Source organism: Psittacula echo, assembly GCF_963264785.1.
Source record: "Psittacula echo genome assembly, chromosome: 15".
NCBI lineage: Eukaryota > Metazoa > Chordata > Aves > Psittaciformes > Psittacidae > Psittacula > Psittacula echo.
The window spans coordinates 5,099,241-5,123,850 of NC_137751.1; the positions used below are offsets into that span (position 1 = coordinate 5,099,241).

The 24,610-nt window shown below is 43.8% G+C and overlaps 1 protein-coding gene across 1 annotated transcript; it reads right to left on the minus strand.

The window, feature by feature from the left end:
* Positions 1-704: 704 nt before the first annotated feature.
* On the minus strand, positions 705-22,844 carry TADA2A (transcriptional adaptor 2A; the record flags this gene model as incomplete). Its single annotated transcript, XM_080629781.1, has 15 exons — positions 22,722-22,844; positions 21,942-22,048; positions 20,734-20,793; positions 20,016-20,107; positions 18,105-18,262; positions 16,636-16,724; positions 15,778-15,850; positions 10,257-10,320; positions 8,286-8,329; positions 7,535-7,645; positions 6,067-6,138; positions 5,336-5,468; positions 4,652-4,695; positions 2,532-2,605; positions 705-890 (listed from the first exon to the last, which is right to left on the minus strand). Exons 1-15 carry the CDS (start codon positions 22,744-22,746, stop codon positions 705-707), a joined length of 1,332 nt encoding a protein of 443 aa, XP_080485907.1. The 5' UTR covers positions 22,747-22,844.
* Between the last annotated feature and the right edge of the window lie 1,766 nt (positions 22,845-24,610).

A 24,610-nucleotide genomic window follows, 5' to 3' on the forward strand; every position in this document is an offset into this window, starting at 1 on the left:
GAACTTGACAATCGCAAATCAAGGAGCAAGCAGATGAAGCTTATTGGTTTGTACAGTGCTCTCCTGCTGTGCTCTGTGCTAATATCACATAAAAGCAACAACTGTTGAGGAGCTGCTCCGCAATGTCCTTTCCCATCCTTTGTCACAATTAAGTTAAAAAGACCAGACCACTCCAAGCTCTACTTTTACACCCTCAGGCAAGTGTCATCTCCTTCGAAAGCTGCCACTGCTTTAGGAGGGAGGACAAGAAGGGAGGGGATGGCATCTCTGTCCCCCTGTACTCACACAAAGTCGAAGTGTGACTCATTATGTGCTGCTCTTCTGTCCTCATTCTGGGTCACTGCCAGCATAAAAGTACCATGATTCTCTTTTTAGTTACAAGAGGTGTTAAGAGACGAATGCCCATTCACATTCAAGATCAGCTCATATGGCATATGATTCTTCCCAGCCCTATGGGGCAGCGGAATTCTGACAACAGCAGTGTTAAACAGCGGAGTCAAAAGGAAACCAGACAAAGAGATGTCAGTTTTCATACAATTTAACACAGCTCCCTGCTTGTTTTTACCAAAAGAAAGAGCCCCAAAAGATTTTAAACAAAGGGAAATGTCCTTCATTCAACACTGTTAAAACCTGTCAGCGCTGTCAAAGTGACTTCAAAGCTGCTCCACGTCTGTCTGCTCCAGCCCATGCGCCCATGTCTGTCCTCAGGCTTTGGTGATATACCCTTCCCTGATCAGGAAGTCATAGATTTTCCTGGTCTTGTTCACATCGATCTTGATGAGCGCTCTGGCCTGCGCCAGTCTCAGGCCTCCTTGTTTGTTACACTCATTCACTAAAGCAGCTTTATATTCTAAATAGGCTCCAGGGACCAACCTCACCATCTGACAGAGCTGGAAGACAAAAGGTGGAGTCAATAAACGCAAACACTTGTCACACTCCTTCACTCTGTGATCCCTGCTGGGGGAGTAACACTGGGAATACTCTTCCGAAGGCATCTTAAATGTGTGTTTTTGCAGGGGGACACACACGGTCATGGCATTGCGAGCTGTTTCCATGCACAGGTAGGGAGGGGAGGAGCTTGTTGGCTGCTGCCTTCAAAAACATTCCTGACTAAAGAATAAACTAGGAGGATGAAAGCGAGCTCCCGGCTCGCAGGAGCGGAACTATGAGTGTGTCCTGTGTGGGTGGTGTTCTTTGCAAACCAAGGGAAGCACACATGCCAAAGAGACTTGCAACCAGCAATTGGGCATGCTGGAACAGAGCCAGGGAGGGCATCTGTCTGCTAATCCCCTGCAGCCTAAGTCTGTAATACCTTTCTACAAAAGCAGCTATGCACACAGCCCCCTCTGGAAGGCTGTGATGGAAACCGTGCAGGGAGGGCATGACGTGGTTGCAAGTCTGGTAAAAGGACTTGCTTTCAAAAGCCTGCTGTTGGGCTGCAGTGTTCCCATTTAGCTCCCAAATACCAGCTGCCTTCTAGCTGGTGCGCTGTATTACTCCCGATGGAAATAGTGGCTGTCTCCTCCTTTTAATAAGGAAATGCTTAATGATTATTCCTCATTGATAGGAAACTGCAGAATTCAGAGGAACTCAGACCTTCTGTCTCAGCTCACACGGAAATCAGATTCCCTTTATACTGTCCTAGTCACAATTATTTATATGCTGAATGGAGCCAGAAGTGCCATGTTCCATGGTGAATCTGTGATCTGATTTTCAATGCTGCCATCTCCAGTGAAGGGGAAACAGCTTCCACACAGAGGGGAGAAATCTGAAATACATCTGTGTTTCACATACACTGAAATCTGCTGTGGTTAAGGGCAGGTTATGACTTCTATTGAAAGAAAGAAATCATCTTTTATTTCAGTAGTTTTCTGGTGTTGCCTTTCACTGAATTAAAGAACAGGGCTATAGGTGACTGTGGCAAGGGTATGGGACTGCAAACTGTAACACCAGGCTGAGCTAACAACCCATGGCTTGAAGAAAACCAGATTCTTATTCTTTGCCACATGTGCACACAAAAACCTTGGTATGTGCCTTTAATCCAGAAATAGGGTGGTGTTCTTTCCATGGTTTTCCCCTGTTATGCCTCCATGGTTCACATGAGGGTTGCTGGGAAAAAACTACCATAACTGGTTGGGGTTTGGCTGGGAGATACCTTTAACATAGAAAGAGCTCTTCTATAGGTTCAATGATGCGTCCAGTGAAGCCCTTGAATCCTCTGCCCATTTTAAAGACAATGTTCATTAAGTAAAAATAACCCTTCTGCTCAGCCCAGTCTCACAACAGAGGGAGAGAGGAGATCACACTGTCGATGTTGTAATAGCACCTCGGTGCTCTCTGCCTTTCTTTGCTAAACAAGCTGATTTGCTGCAGTAGCTGAAATTAAGAAGCCAACTGGAAAACCTGAATGAAGCGTAGTCAGGGCATGTAAGTGGGGTGATATTCAGAGCACAGGGGACAGCTGGTGTGAGCCCCCCTGCACTGTGAAGGTGGTGTTTTGGATAGGTGTATCTTTCCAGTCCTTTCCTCACCTCCTTCTCCTTCTCGTTCAGTTTCTCTGTCCCTGGGAGACCTGTGAGGTTCAGCGGTGGAGCGCTTCGTCTGCCTGCGGAGACAGCGTGGAAATGGGTGAGTAACTCTGAGCAGTTTGATGGTGACTGTTTCTTACCTGTGTTAGCACAGAGGCAATTAAATCCGGGATGTTAACCCAGTGTGATCCAAGTGTTTATAGCAGGGTTATTCAGGGCTTAACAAAAACTGCACTAATTTGATAAAAGGCAGGAGTTTGGAAGTGACAAAGCGCTGTGAACACATGAGACTCTCACACTGTTAACTCTGCCTCACTGGCTTTTAGGAGGAACTGAAAGACAAATTAGCACCAACCCTCCTTAAGCTGGGCTGAACCTCCTGACTAAAGCACTTCTCCAGCCAAATCAGGGAGGTGGGTGCTGCATGGAGGGTGTGCACAGGGTGCAGGGCTGACTCCCGCAGGTGTGAAGGGGTGTGCTCTGCAAGGGTGCTGGGATTACGTATTGCTGGGATTAGCAGCCAGTTTCTCTGGCAGTTGACAACTCCATGAGGCAGTGTTCTTTAGATGCCTCCAAGTATGATGCAGATGTTGCAAAGCCAATGCAGTTTGTGGATTTCTTTTTCTCTGTTATTGATACAAACAGTACTGATAGTTCTCTCTTTCACTGTTGGTCATAAACTTTGCTTTCCGAGAGCTGCCTACTTGTAGGTTGGTTGGTTTGTGTTGCTAATAGTATTTCTCAGTGCTGCTCCCTCTTTCTATAGCCCAGAACAAGCACACTATAATGAGCCATGCCAGAATCTGATTTCTACTCTCTTATAAACCTAGGAAATGCATACAAACTACATTAAAGAAAACATATTACGGCTGTAAAGTCAAGATCTCTCTAGAAGTGAGGTTAAACAACATTAATTTGCTCTCTTGTATATTCAGTATGATGCAGCCTTTAATTACAGAGACACGTGGCACTTTTCCTGCAGTAGCCTTGCCTTATTCACTATGCAGGATGTTTGCTCAATTAGCAACTATATGGTGTTTTGTTTGGGTTTTGTTCAACATGTGATGCTGGCTGTAAACACTGCCTGCTATCTGAGCTCCACAGGCACAACAATCCATGTTCTCTTGGGCTTTTCACCTTCACGGGCCACTGAATACTTGACAAGAAGTGAATTTCATTCTTCACACCAGTCCTTCAGCTGGGGGATGCTGTCCCTGTTTCATGGGCTTCGCATGCCCTGAGATACACAATGCTGTTTTCTCTCCAAAGAACCAGATCTTAGCAATCAGCAACTATGTTTAAAACACAGTGCAAACTGCAGTGACTAATTGCTTGGTATTCTGACCCAAATTTCCAAGGCTTCTGGCAGGAATGGGAAAAAACATATAGACTCAGTGTCCCCTTCTGAGTTTACTAGCATCCACATAAAAACTAGTTGTAGAGCCAGAGCCAGAAGCCAGTTTTCCCTGGCAACATTTAACAACCTTATAGTAAAACTTTATCCTGGTCTCATTCATTGCATGCTACCCTGTGACCTCAACAAACACGATGGAATTCTGTAGAAGTCTTGTTCATAAGGGCTTTGAGCCCTGAATCTGTCCTTTCTGGCCACTGAAAGAAGTAGGGATTCTCTTGATGGAAAAAAACCCCCATAATTTGTGATTATAGAATTAACGAATTTAATTTTTCCATATTCATGGAAAAGCAAAACTGAGGTTGCACAGGCAGCCTGTACCATCTCATTCTGTCACTCCCACATCTGCCTTCTGTCAGGCTCCTATTGCTATGGTATGTGCTACACAGCTCCATTAAAACCCTGGATTACCTTAATCTTCTAAAGACAAAACTTTGTTCCCACGTGCAGATTCTTTCCTGCCATGTTAACATAGCTCTAGGATGGGTTTTCCACCTGTAGTTAGAAAGATCTAGAAGCTCAGCAAAAAATCCTACAGGATCTGCAGGTGGAATGAGCTGTGGATTAAGGCAGATTTAAGCAGAGCTTAACCATGAGGCTTGAGGACTGATGCTTCAGCACTCAAGGACAAGAGCCACTCTCCAAGTGGCTGTCAGAACAGTATTGCTGGTGCATGGCTGGCTTTTCATCATCAGCATCAAGCAGTTACCTGAATTTGAAGGAACTGGGACTGTGGGGGTCAGGCCGGAATCACTGAAAAGAAAGGAAATATTTAATTGCCTTCATGTTTTTCTTATTTAACTGCATGTATTGGCTATTTCCCCCCCCAACTTCTAATAATGATACAATTCACTTTGCATAACCCAGGCCCTGATCTGAAGTCAAAAGGATTCCTACATATTCAGCACCCCCAGAAGGAGAGGATGACAAAAAGTCAGTGAGTGGGGAAGCGACAAACCATCTTCTCAGACCATGTGCATTCAGGATGTACTTCCTTTGCCATGCAGTGTACTCCTTAAATCAAAGTGTTCGTGCAGGGTGAGTACACATTAATAATGCCGCTACATCTAAAATCATCTGAACCATCTCAAGTGTCATCTCTGCACTCATGACTATCCATAAAGCCCTCACTTCCCTCTATGACTTTATTAACAGCGGTTCAGGTCCTGAAATATAGAATACAGAAAACTGAGACGCTTGAGCCTTTACCAGTCACCTCCCTGTCTGCACTTCAACAAGCACTATCACTTTTGCCCACAGTTTCTTGCCCTGCTGAATTAATTGGAACTGGAATAAATTGGGAACGAATCTGTTGTTATCACACAGAGCAATGTGTTTTCTGCACCTGCCTGGAGCAGAGGTGTGTAAATGCACAGCCTTACTGTAACCATACATATCAGCTTGGCGACTGAGCCACTGCTGGCAGGCACTGCTGTCCTGGATGTACTGCAGGACCTCAGAGAGCATCGTGCGCTTCAGGCGCTCCTCATCTCTTGTCTTCTTGAGGTGGTCATATGTCCTGGCACCTATGGCAAACAGAAACCACGTCTCACCAGCTGCCTTGGTCAAGATTTGCAGGCTGTTGTTGTTCTACAGTAGGAAGTAAGTGAGAAATTGTTCTCTAAGTCTGGACCAGACTCTGCTATTCTCCCTCATGACAACTACTTGGCATTAGAAGGTATCAGATTCCACCCTGCACCCATCCCCCTGTTAATTTCAGGCCAAAAACCAAACAAAAAAGCTTCCATGATCCAATTCCAGGATAAACCAGGCTATTTTGTTTATGTAGAGGTCTAAGGCCTCTCTCCAGACATCACGCTTGTTGACACGCAATGAAAGTGGCCAGAGATAAAGCACTGGGGAGCACTGTGCCATGACAATATATATATGTATTCTTTCTGACTCTTTGCAAAGTGAGACAGCACATTCTCCAAGCTGATGGCTCAGACTAGCTTTAAAAAAGCACAGCTGGACTGAAGCATTGTTGCTAGAGCCCTGCTCAGTTAAAGAGGCAGGCATTTCACAAAGAAGTGTCTCTTTATTCAACACATCCTAAATGTTGTAAAATCGTCCTTCCACACCTTGATGAATGGGAACGGGCTGAATAATGCATCAGGTACTTACTGCAGAAGTTGGTGATTCCTGCTGCTCTGTATTCCTGCAGTCGCTTTATTTCCCTTCGCAGCTCAAATTCCACTGGTTTGCCCCAAGAGCAAGCAGAAGGGAAAGCCAAAAAACAAATGTGGGTCAGTGGGAGTGGCAGTGAGTTGTGGTGCACAAGGAGTGTTGCTGTTTCTTCTTTGTCTGCACAGGTCAGCTATGCAGTACGCACAACCACAGCCCGGCTTAACCTTCCTGTACAAGTCTGTATCAGATCTCATATTCACTGTGTTTAACACTCCTTGATCACAGATTTAACTTGTTTCTAGCCTTCGTGTGCTTAGAGAAGTTAAGTTTATCTTCATGCTTTGACAGTTCCTTTGCCATACCCTGGACAAGGCAAGTAACAATAACACAGGTTTTCTGGAAGGCAATACAATAGGTCTGAAAAACTCCTCCATCCAGGCTCCTTATAACATCTAATATGGTCTTTGAATTACGATTTTCATAACAGGACCTTCGAAATTTTAACTTGCAGACAACTCTTTTCCTGCAGTGAGTAAGATGAAATACCCATGTTCTTTTGCTCAGAGGTATTTACTACCTATAGCTTTTATCAGCTGGCTTCCAGGCATTGCTCAGTTTTACAGTGAGCAAGTTTGCTTCTCTCCCATTTGTCTATTCATACAACTCAGGAGAGCTGGATAATGCCTGTACTTGACTCTCAGGTTAACTTGAGGACTTCGCTGTCACTACAATAACAAAACTAGGTTCCAGGGCTTGCACTCACATGTGGGACTCCTGATTCTGCAGGATCATGCTTTTGGTATTTCACTCAGGGTGTCCTGAAAATGCAGTCACAACTGTTTAAATGCTTTGTGCCTCCTAATGAGCAACAATTTTCCCAGTTTAAGTCACAGAATTAAGCAGGATATAATAACTCCTACTGGAATGCGGCTAAATGCATGCTATGATTATGCATAAAGACTTGAGATGATTCAGTGATGGAACAATGCCTCTCCCTTTAAGGTAAGGGACATAATGACCACAGTACTATATAATTATGTAGATATGTAATAGCTTAACATGGATCTTTCAAAGAATTCACCATTTGCTGCCAGCTCCCAATCTCTCAATCCAGACATACATACACTTCAGGGATTTTGTTCTTCCAGTGGTACAGAGTCCCAGTAAATGAACAGTGCTTTTTTGATAAGAAAATACTACTTCTAATGCACGACCAGAATGTTCAGTCAACTGAGAAATCAAACAAGGAACTCAGACAGAGTTTACTGGAAAAAACCACTTGCTGCTCATTTAATGTATGAAACCACAAATGTATTTGTTTTTCTGAGGTAGGTAGATGGGGAGGAGGAGAAAAACAACCTTCTGCCCTCCAGAAGTGGCATGTATTTAGGAAAGACTATAGATGATGCAACCCCTCATTATGCTGATGGAAGAAGATATATGCTAAAATCCTCCAGATACTTACATGCATGGCTTTCAATGAACTTATCATGCTCCACTGGGCCAAGAATCCTGGCAAATCGTCGCATTGTTTCATAGAGGTCTTGAACTTCCTTTGGATATCGCCTTTCCAGAACTAGGGAAGGGAAAAGAGTGACACTCCTTATCTCTTCTGCTGTGAGCATAACTGCAGTAGAACCCGAAGTGAGTACCAGCCCCTGTGATCTGCCCAAAGGTCCAGATTTGGTACACTTCCTAGATCCAGATTTGGTACACTTCCTAGATCCAGATTTGGTACGCTTCCTAGATCCAGATTTGGTACGCTTCCTAGATCCAGATTTGGTACGCTTCCTAGATCCAGATTTGGTACGCTTCTTGGCCATTTTGCTTTCACAACTACAGATTGCTGAGTAGAAAGTAACGCAATTATACAGCCCTTAGAATTCTGAAAGCATAAAGGATGATGTTTAAATGTTGTTTGAGGTAGTGAGATGCACTTAAAAGGTCTAGATTTCACCTTCATCCCTATCCCTACTCAGTGGAGCCCAAAATGCTTCTGAAGAGCAATTCCAAGGCAGTAACGAGAACTGAGCTGGGAATAGTTAGAGCCATCTGGTTGGAAATGGTTGGGGCAGGAAATCTGCTGGAATTCAGACCATCTGAATAGGGTCCAGCATGAATAAACCATGCTGGTGCACTGGAAACTAGGAACATGCAAAGCTGTGCTTCCCAAGTAGAGGCCCCTTTAAAGTTAATCAGTTACAACTGATACTCACTCTGAAATTTCCTGAGGTTGATGAGGCCGTGATCTCTTATAATCCTGTAATTAGGAGCAAAGTGGTATTAATAGAAGGCATTAACTTGTGTATTACCTCATAACTGCAAAGGCTTCAGAGAAAACCTTGATTCAGAGGGGTCTAAAACCAAACACAGATGAAATCTCCGTAACCCTTGAGCTGGCCAGCTGAGAAACATGATGCAGTGATGCAGCGTGGCTTTAATCAGGGTCAGTTTTGGATGGTGATGTGCATTAGCCCAACCCTGACAGCACCAAGCACAAAGGGAGCTACAATTGCTTTAAAGGTTTGAAATTGCTTCTTTAGGCACCGATTTTGCATCTGTGGTGCCTTACAACTTGTCCTTCCAAAACTGAGGTAATGTCTCATGAAACATGATTTCCAGCCTCAGAGAGGGACAAACGTCCTTCTGCTAGAGCAAGGGTGAGACATGGACTGTACATTTCCCCACTGGAGGAAGGAATTTGTCCATGATAGGTTAGATGTTAAAAACAGGGAAGTGATTTGGGTAACTCATAAGCTGGAAATGCTCCTGCCAGCATCAGGGAAATGAGCAGAGCAAAAAGGCAGGTAAGAGCTTTACAAGTGCATGACAAGCACATCTGTCACAGGTTGCAGCAATGTCATGAGGTTATTGCTTTGTGGTGATTTGATAAACACCCCATTTTTGCAAATGGTGAGAGATGCTCCAGAGCTGGGTTCATTGAGGTCAGCTTGGAATTTGCTCTACAAAATCATTCAATTTTCTTTAGTATGTATAAACGAATACTGCTGTCCCATGTATAGAGGCCTTTCTGAGAGCACCGTCAGCATTTTGGTGCCATTTTCCAGGTTTTTGTCCCATCCTGCTGTAGAAACTTAGGAAAACCGACACCAGTTTATGTAAGTGAGCCTCCTGGCACTTTCTTTTAGTGTGACGTGATTTATCAAAATGGAAATTATACCACAAACGTTTTTTGATCTATGAATTCTAAAGAACAAGGTGAATACGTATCAACTCCTACCTGTCATTCAGCAGAACTCTGCTGTATTATAAGGAGAAGCAATGGAGGAGTCTTACTCCAAATGACTGATTCTTCCAGCAGGGAGTTAATACAGCAAGATGTAATTTAAAATACTGAACAAAGTCTTCCAAAGTTAAAATAGAAGTTAATGACCAGATTGAGTCATTCTCAAAAGCTGTCAGAACTGACTGAACTATTCAACCTCACGTCAGCAATACGGTTATCTTCATTCCGCAGAGGGGAAAACTAACTTAGGGGCCCCTACGAATTAAAACTAATGATTCAAACATTTCTGTGGAGAAAGTAGGGGTTTAGCAATTACTTACAGGCTGGCAACTTTTTTCCTCCCCTAAAGCAGAGAATGAATTATGGGCAGTCCATCAGCATTACGTAGGGAACAAAAGAACAGAGATTTGCCTCTTTTTTGTGCTTCCCAGCCCTGGATTTGTGACTGGTTTCTTGGGTACTGTTTCAGTCTCATTCTATATAATGCCTATGTGACTTACAAGGTGTGTTAGGAGCTCAGTTATTTATGTGTAACTGGATTTGGGGTAGTAGTATGAGGAGAACTGTGTACATGACTTTTGTGCACTAAAAAGGACTGGAAAATAGGCTTTTCCCAATTAGTGAGTTGGTTTAGAGAGTTTAAAGGAGTTATGGTGTGTAGGGATCTTTTGTGTACAGATAAGTATCAGGGTCTGTTAATCTGCCTTTTCCGGGCTGGTAGCACTGCTAAAACCATGTGCCTGACCTTAATCCGGCCCAGAAGGAGAACCACACATCCAAGATGAAGCCTCTTATGCAAATCTCATAGAGGACAGTCTCCAGGCATGGAAATTGGCTGGAGTGATGCTACAGGAAATAATGATGTTTAGTATTAGGACAACACTGGGGACAAAAACATGGTAATGAAACAAAGGAACACAGTGGTTGCTTGAAAACTCACTTTTTTCTTCTTTGTCTTTCCTTTAACCTGGAATGGTAGATATCTACAACTGCAATCTTCAGAGCTGCAAAGTAATAATAATAATAATAATAATGAATACTAAATAATATTACAGAATGCATAAGTAATAATTGCATTATGCTAATTTCCAAGCTTTTATGTTCATGATAGGCTGAAATGGTCACTCTGTTTTGCTGTTTCAAAAATCCCATAGTAATTTTACAGGGACATAAACTCTCTAGAGGATAACCTTCTGCAGAAGCTTTCTTTTGCTTACTCCTTCCAAATGCATCACTGCCTGTACCTATGAACCTGGGTAGATCCTGAGAACTCTCCTCTTCTTTCTGGGAGTGTTTCACTACTGGGACTTATTTGTCCAGTCATACATGCAATTGTTAAGTATTCCTTCTCCAGAAAAGCAAACATGTCAGATTAAAGGAGCTGAGGTATCATCTTTGGATGAAAGCTTCTTTGCAGAGAACAGGAACTCCAAAACAATGGAAAGACAGAGTTCTGTGAAGATCTTTGCTGCAGTTCTTAAAAACATCTACAAGCTTTTAGCTTGTTAACTTCTAAACTTCTCTGTCTGCCAGAGGAACAAAGAGGATAGTTCATGACAATGTGAAGGCAGCACAGGAAAAAGCCATGCTCATTAGAAATCAGATCCTCTCCAAACTGTCTGCACTCTGGCTGATCCACTCAGAGATCCTTCAGCTTCTTTCTCCTGTAACCACTGGGTTAATGAACTGGTTTTGGTAAAGTCTGGAAAGGAAAGATAAGGAGACACCTATCCCCTTCCCTTCCCTCATTCTGTTAAATAACACAGACTTCTAGGTCATGAAATAAGTGTGGAGTTGGCTGCTATACTGGTTGGCTTTTTTAACTTTAATATGCTCTCGGAAGGAAGAGGCTTAAGACTTGACAGTGGGTTTACAGGCTGTAGAGAGAAGAACATGTCCCCTTTCAGCCCAATGTGCTGTAGAAACAGGGGCGGCCCAAGTGATGGAACCCAGATTCTGCTCCGCTCTAGTTAAAAGAGCAAACTGATACTGGTGCTTTATTGATTGCACTCTCCAATAAGTAATTAAGAAAGCAGTGTGGTTAAATGTCTATTTTAAAATAGGTATTTCTATGTAAACCTCAGGAAGCTCCTTGCCAATTCATCTGGTAATAGACTTCCTTATAAACAGGGACAGCTAAAGCCCAAAGGCTCTGTGTGTGTTAGCTCAGGAAACAACAGTTCTGACTTAGACTTGCCCCTTCAGTTTATACAAACCTGATGCGCTGTTAATGTAGGAGGAAAAGATTATGCATGAGGACAGGAGGGGGGTACAATATTCATAGCTCTTTTTGCGAATCCCTTGTAAAACCAGTGTTCAAGAACCATAGAATGGTTTGGCTTGGAAGGGACCTGAAAAGCTTTTCATTAAGAGGTATTTAAGGTTCCTAATTTAAGAACAAGCACAGGTAGCAAATTCTCCTTCTTGCTTAAGTGTGGGGACAAGGAAAGGGGACACGCAGCAAGCTAAGCATGAATGAAATCTCTTCCTAAGTGGTGGAATCAGTGCCAATTTATGGGAAATATTTTTCTGTCTTTGAAGCCTCTGCAAGCTCAGCTCACACTTGATTTCCTGGGGTTTGTGTGGGCAGAACTTAGTAGTACAGGCAGAAACTGCACTGAGAACCTCTATAAATGTCACAAGTAATTATGCACCCATAACCATCGCCTGTTGATGCTTGCACCTGAGCGCACGAGATTCTGAAGGAAATGAGGATCAACTGGGGAGGGGAAGGACCATTCCTGATAGCAAATGAAGGGAAAGAATGGAGCTTCAGCTCACAGAAAAATTAGTATTTGCTGCCACATGCACTTTTTGGAGGGGCTTTTGTTTTTAATAGACATATTCACCCAGGAACAGCCAATTACAGAATCTGGAATGCATGAATAACTCAGGCTACTATACTGTTCCATGCTGCATTGAAATGAGAAAAGAGATGCTGTATGAATGAAAATGATTTGCCTGTGCTTTTCCCCATGGATTATGCTAGGGAGGCAGTTGTTTGTACCGGTAGCTTAAGATAATCCAAGCTGACACCATGTTCAAAGTGTCCGTTTTGGGAAGTGATAAGGTTCTTTGAGCTGGTCGGAGCAGCTCGGAAGGATGCAGTGATACGCAGGAATTCAAGGCTCCTTTCTCCATTCCAAAGAATCCAAATGTTTTGCTTTCTCAAGAGTGTGTCCAAACCGGTTTCTTTGCTTTTCATTCCTCTTCAGCCTCATTTGCTCTGCACAAACTTTTCTGAGCACTAATGAGTGAGACCTTTGTTTCACACTCACAAACCTGTTTGGGATGCAAGGCCCAAATAATGGGAAGAATGCAAACCAATCAAAGTTAACAGGCTGTGTGTCCAGTGTGTGCAATGGCTGCCATCCAAATTCACCCTCCCCAGAGGAAAGCAGGACCCTGAGCAGAGAATCTGCCTTCAGAGCTTCTCAGGAGAGTATGAATAGAGAAAGAATAAATTCATGTAGTATTTAGAAGGACATTGACTGCCTTGTACCTTACACAATGAGATGTCCCTGCTCTCCAGCCACAGTTGCAATCTATTTCCACTCATTTCTTGTGGTTTCAGAACTTACTTTCCAGTGTTAGAAGTAAAAATCATTTACATGAGAAGGAGAGGGCAGAAAAAGCGAGGAAAAAGATAAATTACTGATGTTATAAATTCATTCAGAGGCAAACTTGTAATTCATGAAATATTCAAGCGCTCTGGGCTGACTGAGATTTGTAACGGGTTGTTTCTTTTGATCCATCCATTATATTTGTGTTCAAGTGCAGTATAGGCTTGCATGCACTTATTAAATTGCAAGTACTGAACAGAAGTTGACAGTTCAAGAAGTTAACTGAAATCTGAGGTTTCATACCGTTTCTACCATCTCACTACTATCGAGAAGTGACTGACAATGTGTGTGACCTCCTGTGGGGTGGGAGGAGCTGGTGTGTCAGAAATACAGGTTTCTGTGGTCCTCCTAAAAGGCTGCCTGGGAGTCTTCCCACCTGGTGTTAAACCGCACTTTTCTTTCTTGTGGGAATAGTGAGAACTTGTTCAGAGTGACACAGGAAAATGTGACGGGAAAATGCAATGGTATCGGGAGACAGAGGCCAAGCAGCTCTGATCCAGAGCTTGTTGTGGAATGATTGTTACACCATTTCAAGAAAAGCAGAGCAATGTGGAGGGGGAGAGGGAAGAAGGGGGAATTCCATCCCAACGCAAGCAGCAAATACTCCTGTGTGTTATGTGTGACTGAGACATTGCAGCACTGATCTGTGACTTGGGAAACGGAAGAAACAGAGACCATAGAAATTGCCCTGCAGTCAGAGCCAAATACCGAGCCATCTTCTACAGCAGGAAATCCTAAACTAGGTGGCAAAGTATTCTCAAGCAATGAAGCAAAGTCAGCACCTGAGATGTTTAAAACTGCATGACAGGGAGGATACAGCTCCTTCCTTTTTCCTGTTAACTTGGAGAAGGGCAAGACCTAATCCCGCAGGTTTCTAGGAGACAGCTCTTTCTGTCCCCAAGAGGCCTCATGTAAAAGAAAACCAGCTGGTTAGACTCTGGGCTTCATCTTTAGAGGCATTCTCTCACGTGGGCAGATGCAGGACAGCTGTGGGAAGGACGATGCCAGAGTTCCTGAGCTAAGAGATCGAAAATGTAGTTGGTCACGCTCCATAACCTCTGCCAAAGAGTTTTCATAGGGCAAATGCCTGACATCCCATACTAAATACTGGAGACAACTAAGAATGGACTAGAGAACCTCCAATGAAATGATGAGGCGAAAGCTCTGACAGACAGAAGGAAGTCTTTTTTCACCCAACACATAATGAAACTGTAGAACTCCTGACTCGATTGCTGAACTCGCTGCTGCAGGATGCTATGGCAGCAGGAGTACAAATCCATACAGTTCTGCAGTAGTCAGTGAAGTTCATAGAGGACAGGTCCTTTGGTCAAAGTGGCCTGAGCACAGCCGCTGGCTCAGGAAGCCTCCAAATGTATCACTGCAGGAAATGTGGAAGATATGCCAGGAAAAGGATCTATCTGTACTTGCCTTTTCTTACATTCTTCTCCTGTGCATTTGCTGTTGGGTGCTAACAGGAGATTCTTTTGCTTTTCCAGTTTACCAGGACTCAGAATAGGACATGGAAGCAAGAAAATACATTTAATAGCAATAAGAAGAAAGAGCATAGAAATGGCTTGATGAATGTGACATGTCCACAAGCCAGTCCCTGTTTCAGTACATGTTAAAAGGGAAGAGAGTCTGCCATACGATTCTCATAACCTTTTTTGAGCCAAGGGAGTTTGCATTCCTTAAAGCACTGCTAAATTTCAAAGTGATGTTTTAAGTTTGGGAAGACTTTCTGTACGAAACAGGATTTGTCTGTCTGCAAGGGATGCTGAGGCTTTAGCTTAGAACTGCCTGACACAGATGGGAGAATTCTGGGGCATAAAGACAGTGCTTTCAAACACTGTATGTACTTGTAACTGTGGCGAAAAGCAGGATCTCTTTTTCTCTATGGATTAAAACATCATTTTAATAATTCCTGTTATTTGGTATTAAGGCAGCTACGTTCACAGAAACTCAGTAGCAGTAATGCAACAACCACCCCCTTCACAATAAGTTGTCACATACAGCTAATGCTACTGTAACTCAGTGTTCATGTTTAACACATGGAAACCAAACAGCTTCAAGAGTAGAACAGTTTCAATGTGTTGCACATAGTTTTCAACTACATACCTGCTTGCTGCCTGCATTAATACCTATTCTGATACCAGATTCCCTAAACTAACAGCGGTTAGAATAAGTGACAGATCTAAGAAACCAGATATAACAGGGGAAATAGGGTATTAGCACCAGAGAAGAAAGTGTTCCTCTTTCTGGATCAGAACAGAGGTTGTGCTTTGCTATGATGCTCATAAACATCATATAGATGGAAAGAGTATCTTTCAGCCAGGGAGAGGAAGTAATATCGAGGCATTGATGTTTCTGGTTTTAGTAGGCCTTTAGGTCTATTTATTCAAGGTTACGTGCTGCTTGCTACCTGTTTCCAACAAACTGCTGTCTCAGATCATTTGCTTCTACTTACCTAAGCTTTCTCTGGAGTTTATACTGGATAAAACATCATTTGTGTCTTTCCTAAAGAGGTGCCTACTACTGAGGAAGACTGTTTGGTTTCAGTCATGTTCTACTTTACAACTGGCTGTATTTCAGCAGTGAGTGAAGCGCATTATTCTCTATACAAGTACCATTTGTATGTCAGTTGATTAAGAGCTTTTAAAAGAGGTTTGAAAATGAGGACTGTAGAAATGCCAGTGTTTAAATCCCAGCACACAGAACTGAGATCATTAATAGATGTATGTTCACTCTTTAGTGTGCGGAGAAAAAAGAGACCTGATGAAATGCTGTGTGGGCAACTCTGAAACATTGTTTTCAGACAATGTACAAAAATATGGGACTTACCATGCAAAATGTCTGAATCATCTTCTACAAAATCAATATCTCTCAAATCCCATTCAGCATAGTTGTCAAACTCCTGTTCAGAAGTGATTAATAGGTTGTCACTAACTAGCAGTAAAAAATGGGTCTCAAGTTCCAGTACACACAGAAGTACTGAAAACAGAGATATTCACTCATACACAGTTGTACAATGTTCCATCCTTGAGCAACATACATCACAGGGGAGATTTAACTAGGGAATGTATGATGTGCACCCCTATGGCTGGAATGGGAATAGGATGCTATGATAGGATAATGAGAATTAATCAGGTAATCTCCAAGAATCCCACACTGGGCTGGAAATTCTGCTCAGATGTACAAAACCAACAAGCCCCTCTATGGCTGAATTCATGACTTCATGTACAGGAGCTTGTTTTGCACTAGGAATTGGGGCTCTGGGCCCACAGCTAAAACCACTGAAAACAATGCAGGTCTTTCAAGCGATCTTTGGATCAGCCTCGTACGTGCTTCTCTAAGGCAAATGAAACAGAAGCATGCTGAAGCTGACCCCTTTTGCTGAGCATCTAATTCACCACATCTAGTCCACTTACATAAGAGCCATTCATTGCTGGACATCTGGTGGCAGCAGCATGCTTGACATAGAGCCCCTGTGCACAAGGGCAGGGACTCCTTGATGCCTGCCAACAGCTCTGCAGGGCTGCAGCACCACCTCTGCGACTAAATCCTTAATAATCACTGTCCTGTCCTCTAATTCATTTTCTATGACGAGTAAAGACCTATGGGCAGGAGCAAACAAGTGTGCCTTCGCTGATCTTGCATTCAGTAGTACATTTAAAGTAATGGGAGAAGAGGGAGTCTTACCTCAACAAAGTCTGCTCTCGCTGGCATGTACCCAGCCATATCCCTGGAGAGCAAGGAATCAAAAGTAGGCCGTGGGGGATCATCAGCAGCTGAAAACATAAAGGGGTTTAGTTGTTGTGTGGGGCTTTTTTAACTCTCTGTAAATAGGTGTTTCTTTTGCAGGAAAAGTGGGAAGAATTAGTTGAAGAAAAACACCCTGATTGGGCTTTTATTCAGCATTACATTGAGAGCAAGACTGAGTTTATCCAGAGCAAAAGGCAGTAATCTGAGATCTGCATGGGACTCTCCAAAGTCAAACACAGAAATCGGAGGTAATGAATAGGTTCTAAAATGTGAACTCTACATTTCAGAGCTCAGCATCGCCCCAGCAAACCTCTGCAGATCACCTGGTCTCAGCATGTAGCTTCTTTTAGTTAATAGCAAGAGGGGTGCTAAATTTGCCATCTTCTGGGTGCTATTTAGAGAGAGCTGCAATTAAAGCCACATGACCCTGATCTTTTACAGTGCTTCCCAGCTGGGGAGCTCAGTGTTTTACAGACAATAAGGGAGCGAAGCTCACACCACACTTGTGAAGGAGCCAAACATTACAAGTCCCAGGCTACAGATTAAGTAAGTTGAGGCACAGAGAATGTGGCTTAGGCCAGGTCACATAAAATAACAGCCAGGGACAGAACCAAAATTGTCCAGTGCTGCTTTAGCTCTAGCCACTTCAGCATGATGTTTAAACCTCCACATAGAAAGCAATCTCTTTACCCAGCCATTCTGGGGAGCTTTACAATGGAACAGGTGCTAGATGGGGGGAATTCTAAAGATGTTATATTTAAGGAAAATTTGAAATCTGTTAAACTGATGAAATTTAACATACACTTTTGAAAAGGCAGTTTTAAAGAGAGAGATGTGAGAGGGATAGTTTAAAAGCAGTGATTTTAGGACAAATCACATCTATATTGAGTGGATGATCAGATGGATGAAAGGTTTTAAAGGCAGAAGTCCCTTCTCAGTTAACATTGCTACGCAGGGTCTAGGCAAAGGTGGGGGTGGTTACCACCCGTCAGGGTGAGAACTCACGCTGGTATTTACGATGAAGGAAACGCTGTTTTATCAGGCCACATGTGAATTAGCTTTGAGGTAGCTTGTCCTTTAAATGAATATGCACATCCAGGCTTTTGCTGTGGTCATTTCTGTGAGTGACCATTGCACTGGTTGTGCAGGAACTTCTGGATTTGAGAACCTGTTGTTTCTATCAGACCATGCTGTTCCCTCCCTTTCCCTATTGAACTATCAGTTGTGTCTATTTGATACACCAGTGATTTACTAGTCTGAAGAAAACCCTACTACTAACATTATTCGAGCTACTGAAAGCAAACTGAATGTATGACACATGCCTTTCTCCACAGCCAGCTCATTCCAGTTTTAGAAGAGCAGAGATCTCAGGGAGAAGCTCCCTGCATGTGCTAGGAGATACTCACGCTGGAAAGGAATGGCTGTTTCATTGTGCTGCGCCTCCTCAGCCTGCTTCAGGTTCAGTAACGTCGATGCAAACAAGGGATTGTTGATAAAGTGTTTCATATAATGTTTCTCACACTCCTCCTTGGATTTCGTACACATCTGGTTGGCTACATCCTGCCTGAAGTGGGGAGAGGGGGAGGCTTAATAGGAAGAACACAGAAATGCTGAAGGGTTTTTACCTTTCTCTAGTGGGAAAAGATAATTGTGGACAAGAAAGTGATGGCATTGTGTGCAGAGAACTGCTCTGTGGTACTGTCTGAATTCACATTTTGCATACTAACACTGAGCCAATACATGTTTGCTAACACTGCCAGGGAGCACTTTTCTAGTGGTTATGAGCAATGCAATTCACATTTCTGGTGGTCATGAGCAATGCAATTCACTGTCTTTACAGGAGAAACTCCCTGGCTGACAGCATGTACCAAATCTTTTGTATGTGTGAAACTTGAGTATTGTGATTTGAGAGCTTTTTATACTTTCTATTCATTTATACATTTTACCAGCTCCAGGTAATGGTAAATTCAAAGTCTGGAATTGCAGTTTGCCTCTCAAGTTTCTCTTGCGATTTCAGCTGGAGGGCAGTGGTTTCCCCTTTCATGCAGCAGTGTTAAACAGGCTTTTTCCAGCAGCAAAATGGTTTTACAAAACACAGTCTAGAAATCTTTGGCAAACTTTCTTGGAAAAGTGGTTGGCCAGAAACACGAAATATTTCGTCTTAATGCAACGCCTGTGTAAGTTGAGGACTTTCAATACAATAATCCAGCAGCAACAATCACTTCAATTTCTGTTAAACTGAAAACTGGATACAGAGGATTCCAGGAGGAAAAGTCAGTTTTTCCTTTATTTGGTAAAGGCTGAAAAAAGCCAAATGTTTAAGGGAGAAGTTAAGGTTACTTGGATTGCTAAGTAGGGCAAAGTGTGCTAGACAGCACACTTGCAGCACATAACTGAAAGCTGCAACCAGCTTTCAGTCTTAATCATGACAGCATTGTACACACAAGAACTCACAGTTCTGTTCCAGTGGAGTCTGGAGTTCTATACTTTTAATACAGCTATTTTTCCATGAAGGAGAAGAGAGAACTCATGACTATAGATCTCCTTTACTTACAAGTGTATAAAAATCCTGTTGGACAACAGATGGGATCATAACATAAAATATATTTAATGTTTCCAGTGCTCTACCCTAAATATGACAGAGAAACTGTGGTAATAGGACAAGGGGTAACAAGGGTTAAAACTTAAACAGAGGAAGTTTAGATTGGATATAAGGAAGAAGTTCTTTACTGTGAGAGTGGTGAGGCACTGGAATGGGTTGTGAGTGCTCCATCCCTGGCGATGTTCAAGGCCAGGTTGGGCAGAGCCTTGGGTGACATGATTTAGTGTGAGGCATCCCTGCCCATGGCAGGGGGGTTGGAACTAGATGATCTTAAGGTCCTTTCCAACCCTAACTATTCTATGATTCTATGATAACAATACAGCTAGTCAGCTGTAAGCAAACTGAAACCACCCCAGGTAAGAAATTCTGAAGTTGGTTTTTATGTAGAAGTAAACTGAGGCAGAGAAAAACCTTGTGCAATAGCTAAATTCCTTCAAAACACAGTGACTTTAGTGTGAACTGAGGGAACTTCTTCACTGGAGGTGCCCTGCATCTCACAAGAAGCCTTTAACAATTTCCCTGTATATCTGACAGCAGATTTGAAAACAGAATCTGCTACCCTAGGCTGCCACTTTAGCTGCTGAATCAGTGTCTCACCCACAGAAAATCACTGAACATTCAGTGTGCACTGATGGATTCAGTAGCAAGATCCAATGAAATGAAAGGAAAAACTACTCATCGTTCACTGAAGTTGGCTGAGCCACTAAATTCTCACCAGTTTCCAAATCCACAGTCCATCACAGCTTCCAGGAGTGCCATTTCCTCTTGAGCTGTCCAATTAGGATCCAAGACAGGGAAATCTGAAGTCTAGAGAAGAAAAAAGCACGTAAGACTGCTGTGATCCTCTATTATAATCCATCACATGAAGAGCAAGGAAGTTCTAAACTACAGGGCAAAACAGTATATAATACTGATAGTTTTCAACTTTTACTGTGTCCTATGAAACCTGATCAAGTAACTGTTGAATTATTTAGGGCACTGGGCCATCAACTACAGCAAAAAGTAGGTTGTTGCTATAGATCTTCTGCTGCACTGTTACATGTTGTATCGACCAGCTGCAGTTGAACAGTGTCATGCTACGAAACACAGTAAAAATTACTGAAGGCTTTAAAAAGGATTGATTTGGGGCAAGAAAAAACAAGAATAGAGAAGCAGAAGTTGATTCACATGCTTAAAGGAGTCTAGTGAGGCACATTGTGCTATCCAGGCACAATCAAAGATGTAGCTTTAAACGTCTCCACTATTCCATTATGTTCCAGGTGGATATTTTGCTTTGCTTCCAAGGAATATTTTTTCTTTTTTGGATGATTCTAAACCTCTGAATGAAAGAATTGCATCACTTCACTTTTCAGTGTAATATTAGTAAGCAAGGGTCCAACCCCTGGGAAGTTATGAAAGCTCAAGAGTAGGAGTTATCAAAAAGGACTATTTACCATTATCTCATAAGTGTGATCACTTTGGTGTTTCTTGTATTCAAATCCTCGTGTGAAACACTGCAGAACAAAAGATGACCATGATGTTAGCCCCTTTCTTCTGCCCTGAAAACACTTTAACTGTCTCTTTCTTCCTTTTATTCCCTGACCACTGGGTACCCACCTGAGAGGCTGAAAAAGGTATTAATCTTTTTCTGATTCCATTTTAGAAAAAAACATTAAAAGTAGGAAATTCTGTGTTAAAATTGTGTTAAATCATAGAATCATAGAATAGTTAGGGTTGGAAAGGACCTTAAGATCATCCAGTTCCAACCCCCCTGCCATAGGCAGGGGCACCTCCCACTAAACCATGTCACTCAAGGCTCTGTCCAACCTGGCCTTGAACACAGCAATCTTTGTATCTTGCTTGTCTTCTGCACCAAGACAGAATCCCTGTGAATCAACATACTTATGGCAAAGTCAGGTGGGTGAAATAAGCTCGGTGGTATTTGTGAAGTGGATCATTCCAGGAAGAGAGTATTGAAAAGAGTCTTCCTTTAATCTTGGTTCCCTGTTTAAAAGGCACCAGCATGCAGATGTTAACAACAGTTACAGTTGTGGGTTTTTAAGTAGAGGTAAATGAACACAAGTATCCCCAATATACAAAAGATGGGTTTGTGTATTTTGTACATATCTGGGCTCCTCTTTCAGTTTTAGAGGTTATTGCCAGTTTTAAATAATAGCTGATAGAACTTAATTATTTCATAATAAAACCTACCAGCACTTTCTGTGCTTATCAGATCACACATACAACTTTTAAAGAACTGCATCTGGTCACAAACAATTATTGTCAATATGGCAACTTTTTCCCAGACATCCGTTTAGGAGGGGAAAGAAATATGTGGGGACAAGGAATGGGCGTTTCTTGATGGCTTTTCTTTTCCATGCCATAAAAAAGGACAGAAACGATACCTCCCTAGACATGCAGCAGCATGCTCCGTTAGAGTCAGGCTGACTGCATGCCCTTACAAAGGTCCCCTTCAGCTGCTCATGGCTCGTTTCTTCTCCAGCATTTTCTTTGTCATGTCCCTGTCCCTGAGCAAATAAGTGTGTTGATCCAAGTTTACAGAGACCAGTTATTAATGTGCTTATGGAACAGCTTGCACCGGACAGGCCTTTGATGACTTTCTCAAAGAAATCAATGCTTATGCTTTTATCCTTGCACTCACCTGCAAGCAGAGGAGGAAGGGAGGAGGCCCACACTCAGCACACTTCACATAGGGCTCTGTGAGGTACGATGAGCAACCTCGGCATGGAGGCTTATCAAAAGGGTCATCTGCAAACCCAGAAATAAATCTTATGCAACACAAACACAGCACTGGTTTTGCAGGCACCTAAATTCACTTGTGCTGCCCAGTCCTCCTAAGGGAAATCACATAACCTCTCTGAGCGGACTCAAAGGGAAATCTCTGTATCAGATCACTGGTACAACTCATGGAGCTGTGCTAGCTGGTTGATTTGATCCGGTATATCAAAGACCAGACCCAAGACCTTATGTGCAGAGAATATTGCACAGAGAGCTGCAATCTCCCATCCACGTCCCTCAAGTACCTCTAAGAGCACACTGCTGTGGCTGCAAAGGCATCACAGGATTGTTCTGTAACCTGTCCAAACCTCAGGCTCCGCTCAAATTGCTGAACCAGGAATGAAGCACTGCTCTGCAAGTTCTTATTTCATTCATGGCAAAATAGTCTAAATAAAATTGTCAAGTTATAAGGCACATTTTTCCCAAGAAAATGGATTTGAACCAGCCCACCTATAAAAAGTAGATACAAAAAAAGACCTGAATTCTCACTGCATCATTCATGTACTCGTGCTCTTGAGAATAGGATCAAAGAAGTGACCCTGTGGACCAGACACCACTACTTTTCTGTCTCCTTCCCCCCGACAGCTGCTAATGCCTTTAAGCAATGGCAAACACTTTCCAAATGCCATCTTATGGTACTTACTACCGAAGGAGGCCAGGCACTCCATTCCTCTGCCTCGGTAGTGTTCTTACTCCTCTGGGTAAAACCCGCCTTGCCTAAAAGCCCGCAACATAAGCTTTGCCCCAGCCAGGATGTGCAGGGAGGGTATTCTCTCCTGCAGACGTCCTCTCACACAGCCCTCATAGATGAGATCCTCCCAGGGCGTCCCGAAGCAAAGGGCTATCAGCAGTCTTCTTAAGAGGGACCATCTGACGTGGCTGAGAGTGTTTTCTGTGTATAAGAAGAAATCAAATCCAAGGTAAGAAGAGATGTGGTGTGGATATAAACCAATCCCAAACTGAGGCTTTTGATGGGAATGCGCTGAGCAGGAAGTTATGAACAGCTGTTGTGCAAGAAGGTGGTCTGCACCTCTAAGAAGCACCAAGAACAGGTTAGAGGTGGCATAGACAGAGCAGAACTCAAGCATGTTCATGTCGACTGCGTTTTCAGTGCTGTTTCAGTGTTTTAGCTTCTGTGCACAGGCCTGATTGAACAGCACTTGTACAGTGATGTTCTACACGGGTACACACCACCAGGGAGCAGAGCTGCATTACACCGTGGGCTCTCGAACACGTCTCACTTTGACAAAGTAATTTTGCTTCTCATTTATTGAGATTCATGTTTCTCTTTCTAGACCATTCCTCTCCACACACCACGTGAGGAGGCATGGTCCTGCGTGCAGGGAGCACGGAAGCTCTACAGCCCCTCCACGCACATGGCAGCTGCTTCAACCCCAGATACACATCCCTGCTTGGATCCTCAGGGAATCGAGAGCAACTTCCAGACTGAACTTTTCACCCCATGCCCGTAAGTGACACTGAACAACATCTTCGGGCACACGCTCCCCCCTGTGAACTGCCACCCCCTTTAGCCCTATCTACAATGCTCTTGAACCTGTACAACATTGACTTGAGCTCAGCGGCACAGGCCATTCCTGAGGCAGCCCCGTGCACTCCCCATATCCCGCTCTCCAATCCCAATATCCCAGTCCCTGTCCAGCCCTGGCGGACCCTTCTCCCCATCACCGCCAGGCGGCGCCGTCCGCCCCGCCAAGCCCCGCCCCCTCCCTAAGCCCCGCCCACAAACGCAGCTGGTGAGGCTGCGATGGGAAGCGGGCGCTCCCGCCCGCCCGCTCCCTCTCCCCCCCTGCCCTTCCCGTTCCCCGCCGGCTGCCGTGACACCGCCCTTCCCGCTTCCCGCCCGCCCCGGAGCGGCTCCTCGCCGTTATGGTACGGTCCCGACTGCCCCTCACGGGCCGGGGCGGTTCACCGGCCGCCTCTCACCTCACGCCTCGGCGGCCGGATTGCGCGCCCGTGCGCGTGCGCCGGAGCGTGCGTGCGCGCGCGTGTACGTGCGTGCGTGCGCGCCGCCGGCACCTTCCCGCCCCGCCCCTCCCGGCTGAGGGGAGCTGAGGCGGGCGAGGGGGTCGGGCTGAGGCGAGCTGTGCGGGAGGAAGAGGAGACCGGAGCTCCTTCCGCTATGTTGCAGGTATACCTGGGAAGAGTTTAACTCCTTCCTATAGGAGGTAATGAACCAGTGTTCGATGGTTCCTGCCCATCGGGTTTTTGTAGGTTCATTCACGCTTCAAGTTTCTAAGGTAGTGAAAGGCAAATCCTGCCTAGCTGTCAGTTGAGAAGGGCTTGTAGCGATAGGACATCCTGCCTAGCTGTCAGTTGAGAAGGGCTTGTAGCGATAGGACAAGGGGGAATGGGTTAAACCGACAGAGTTTTGGATTAGTATTTAGATTATTTAGGTCTTAGAATCATAGAATCATACAATAGTTAGGATTGGAAAGCACCTTAAGATCATCCCATTCCAACCCCCCTGCCATGGGCAGGGACACCTCCCACTAAACCATGTCACCCAAGGCT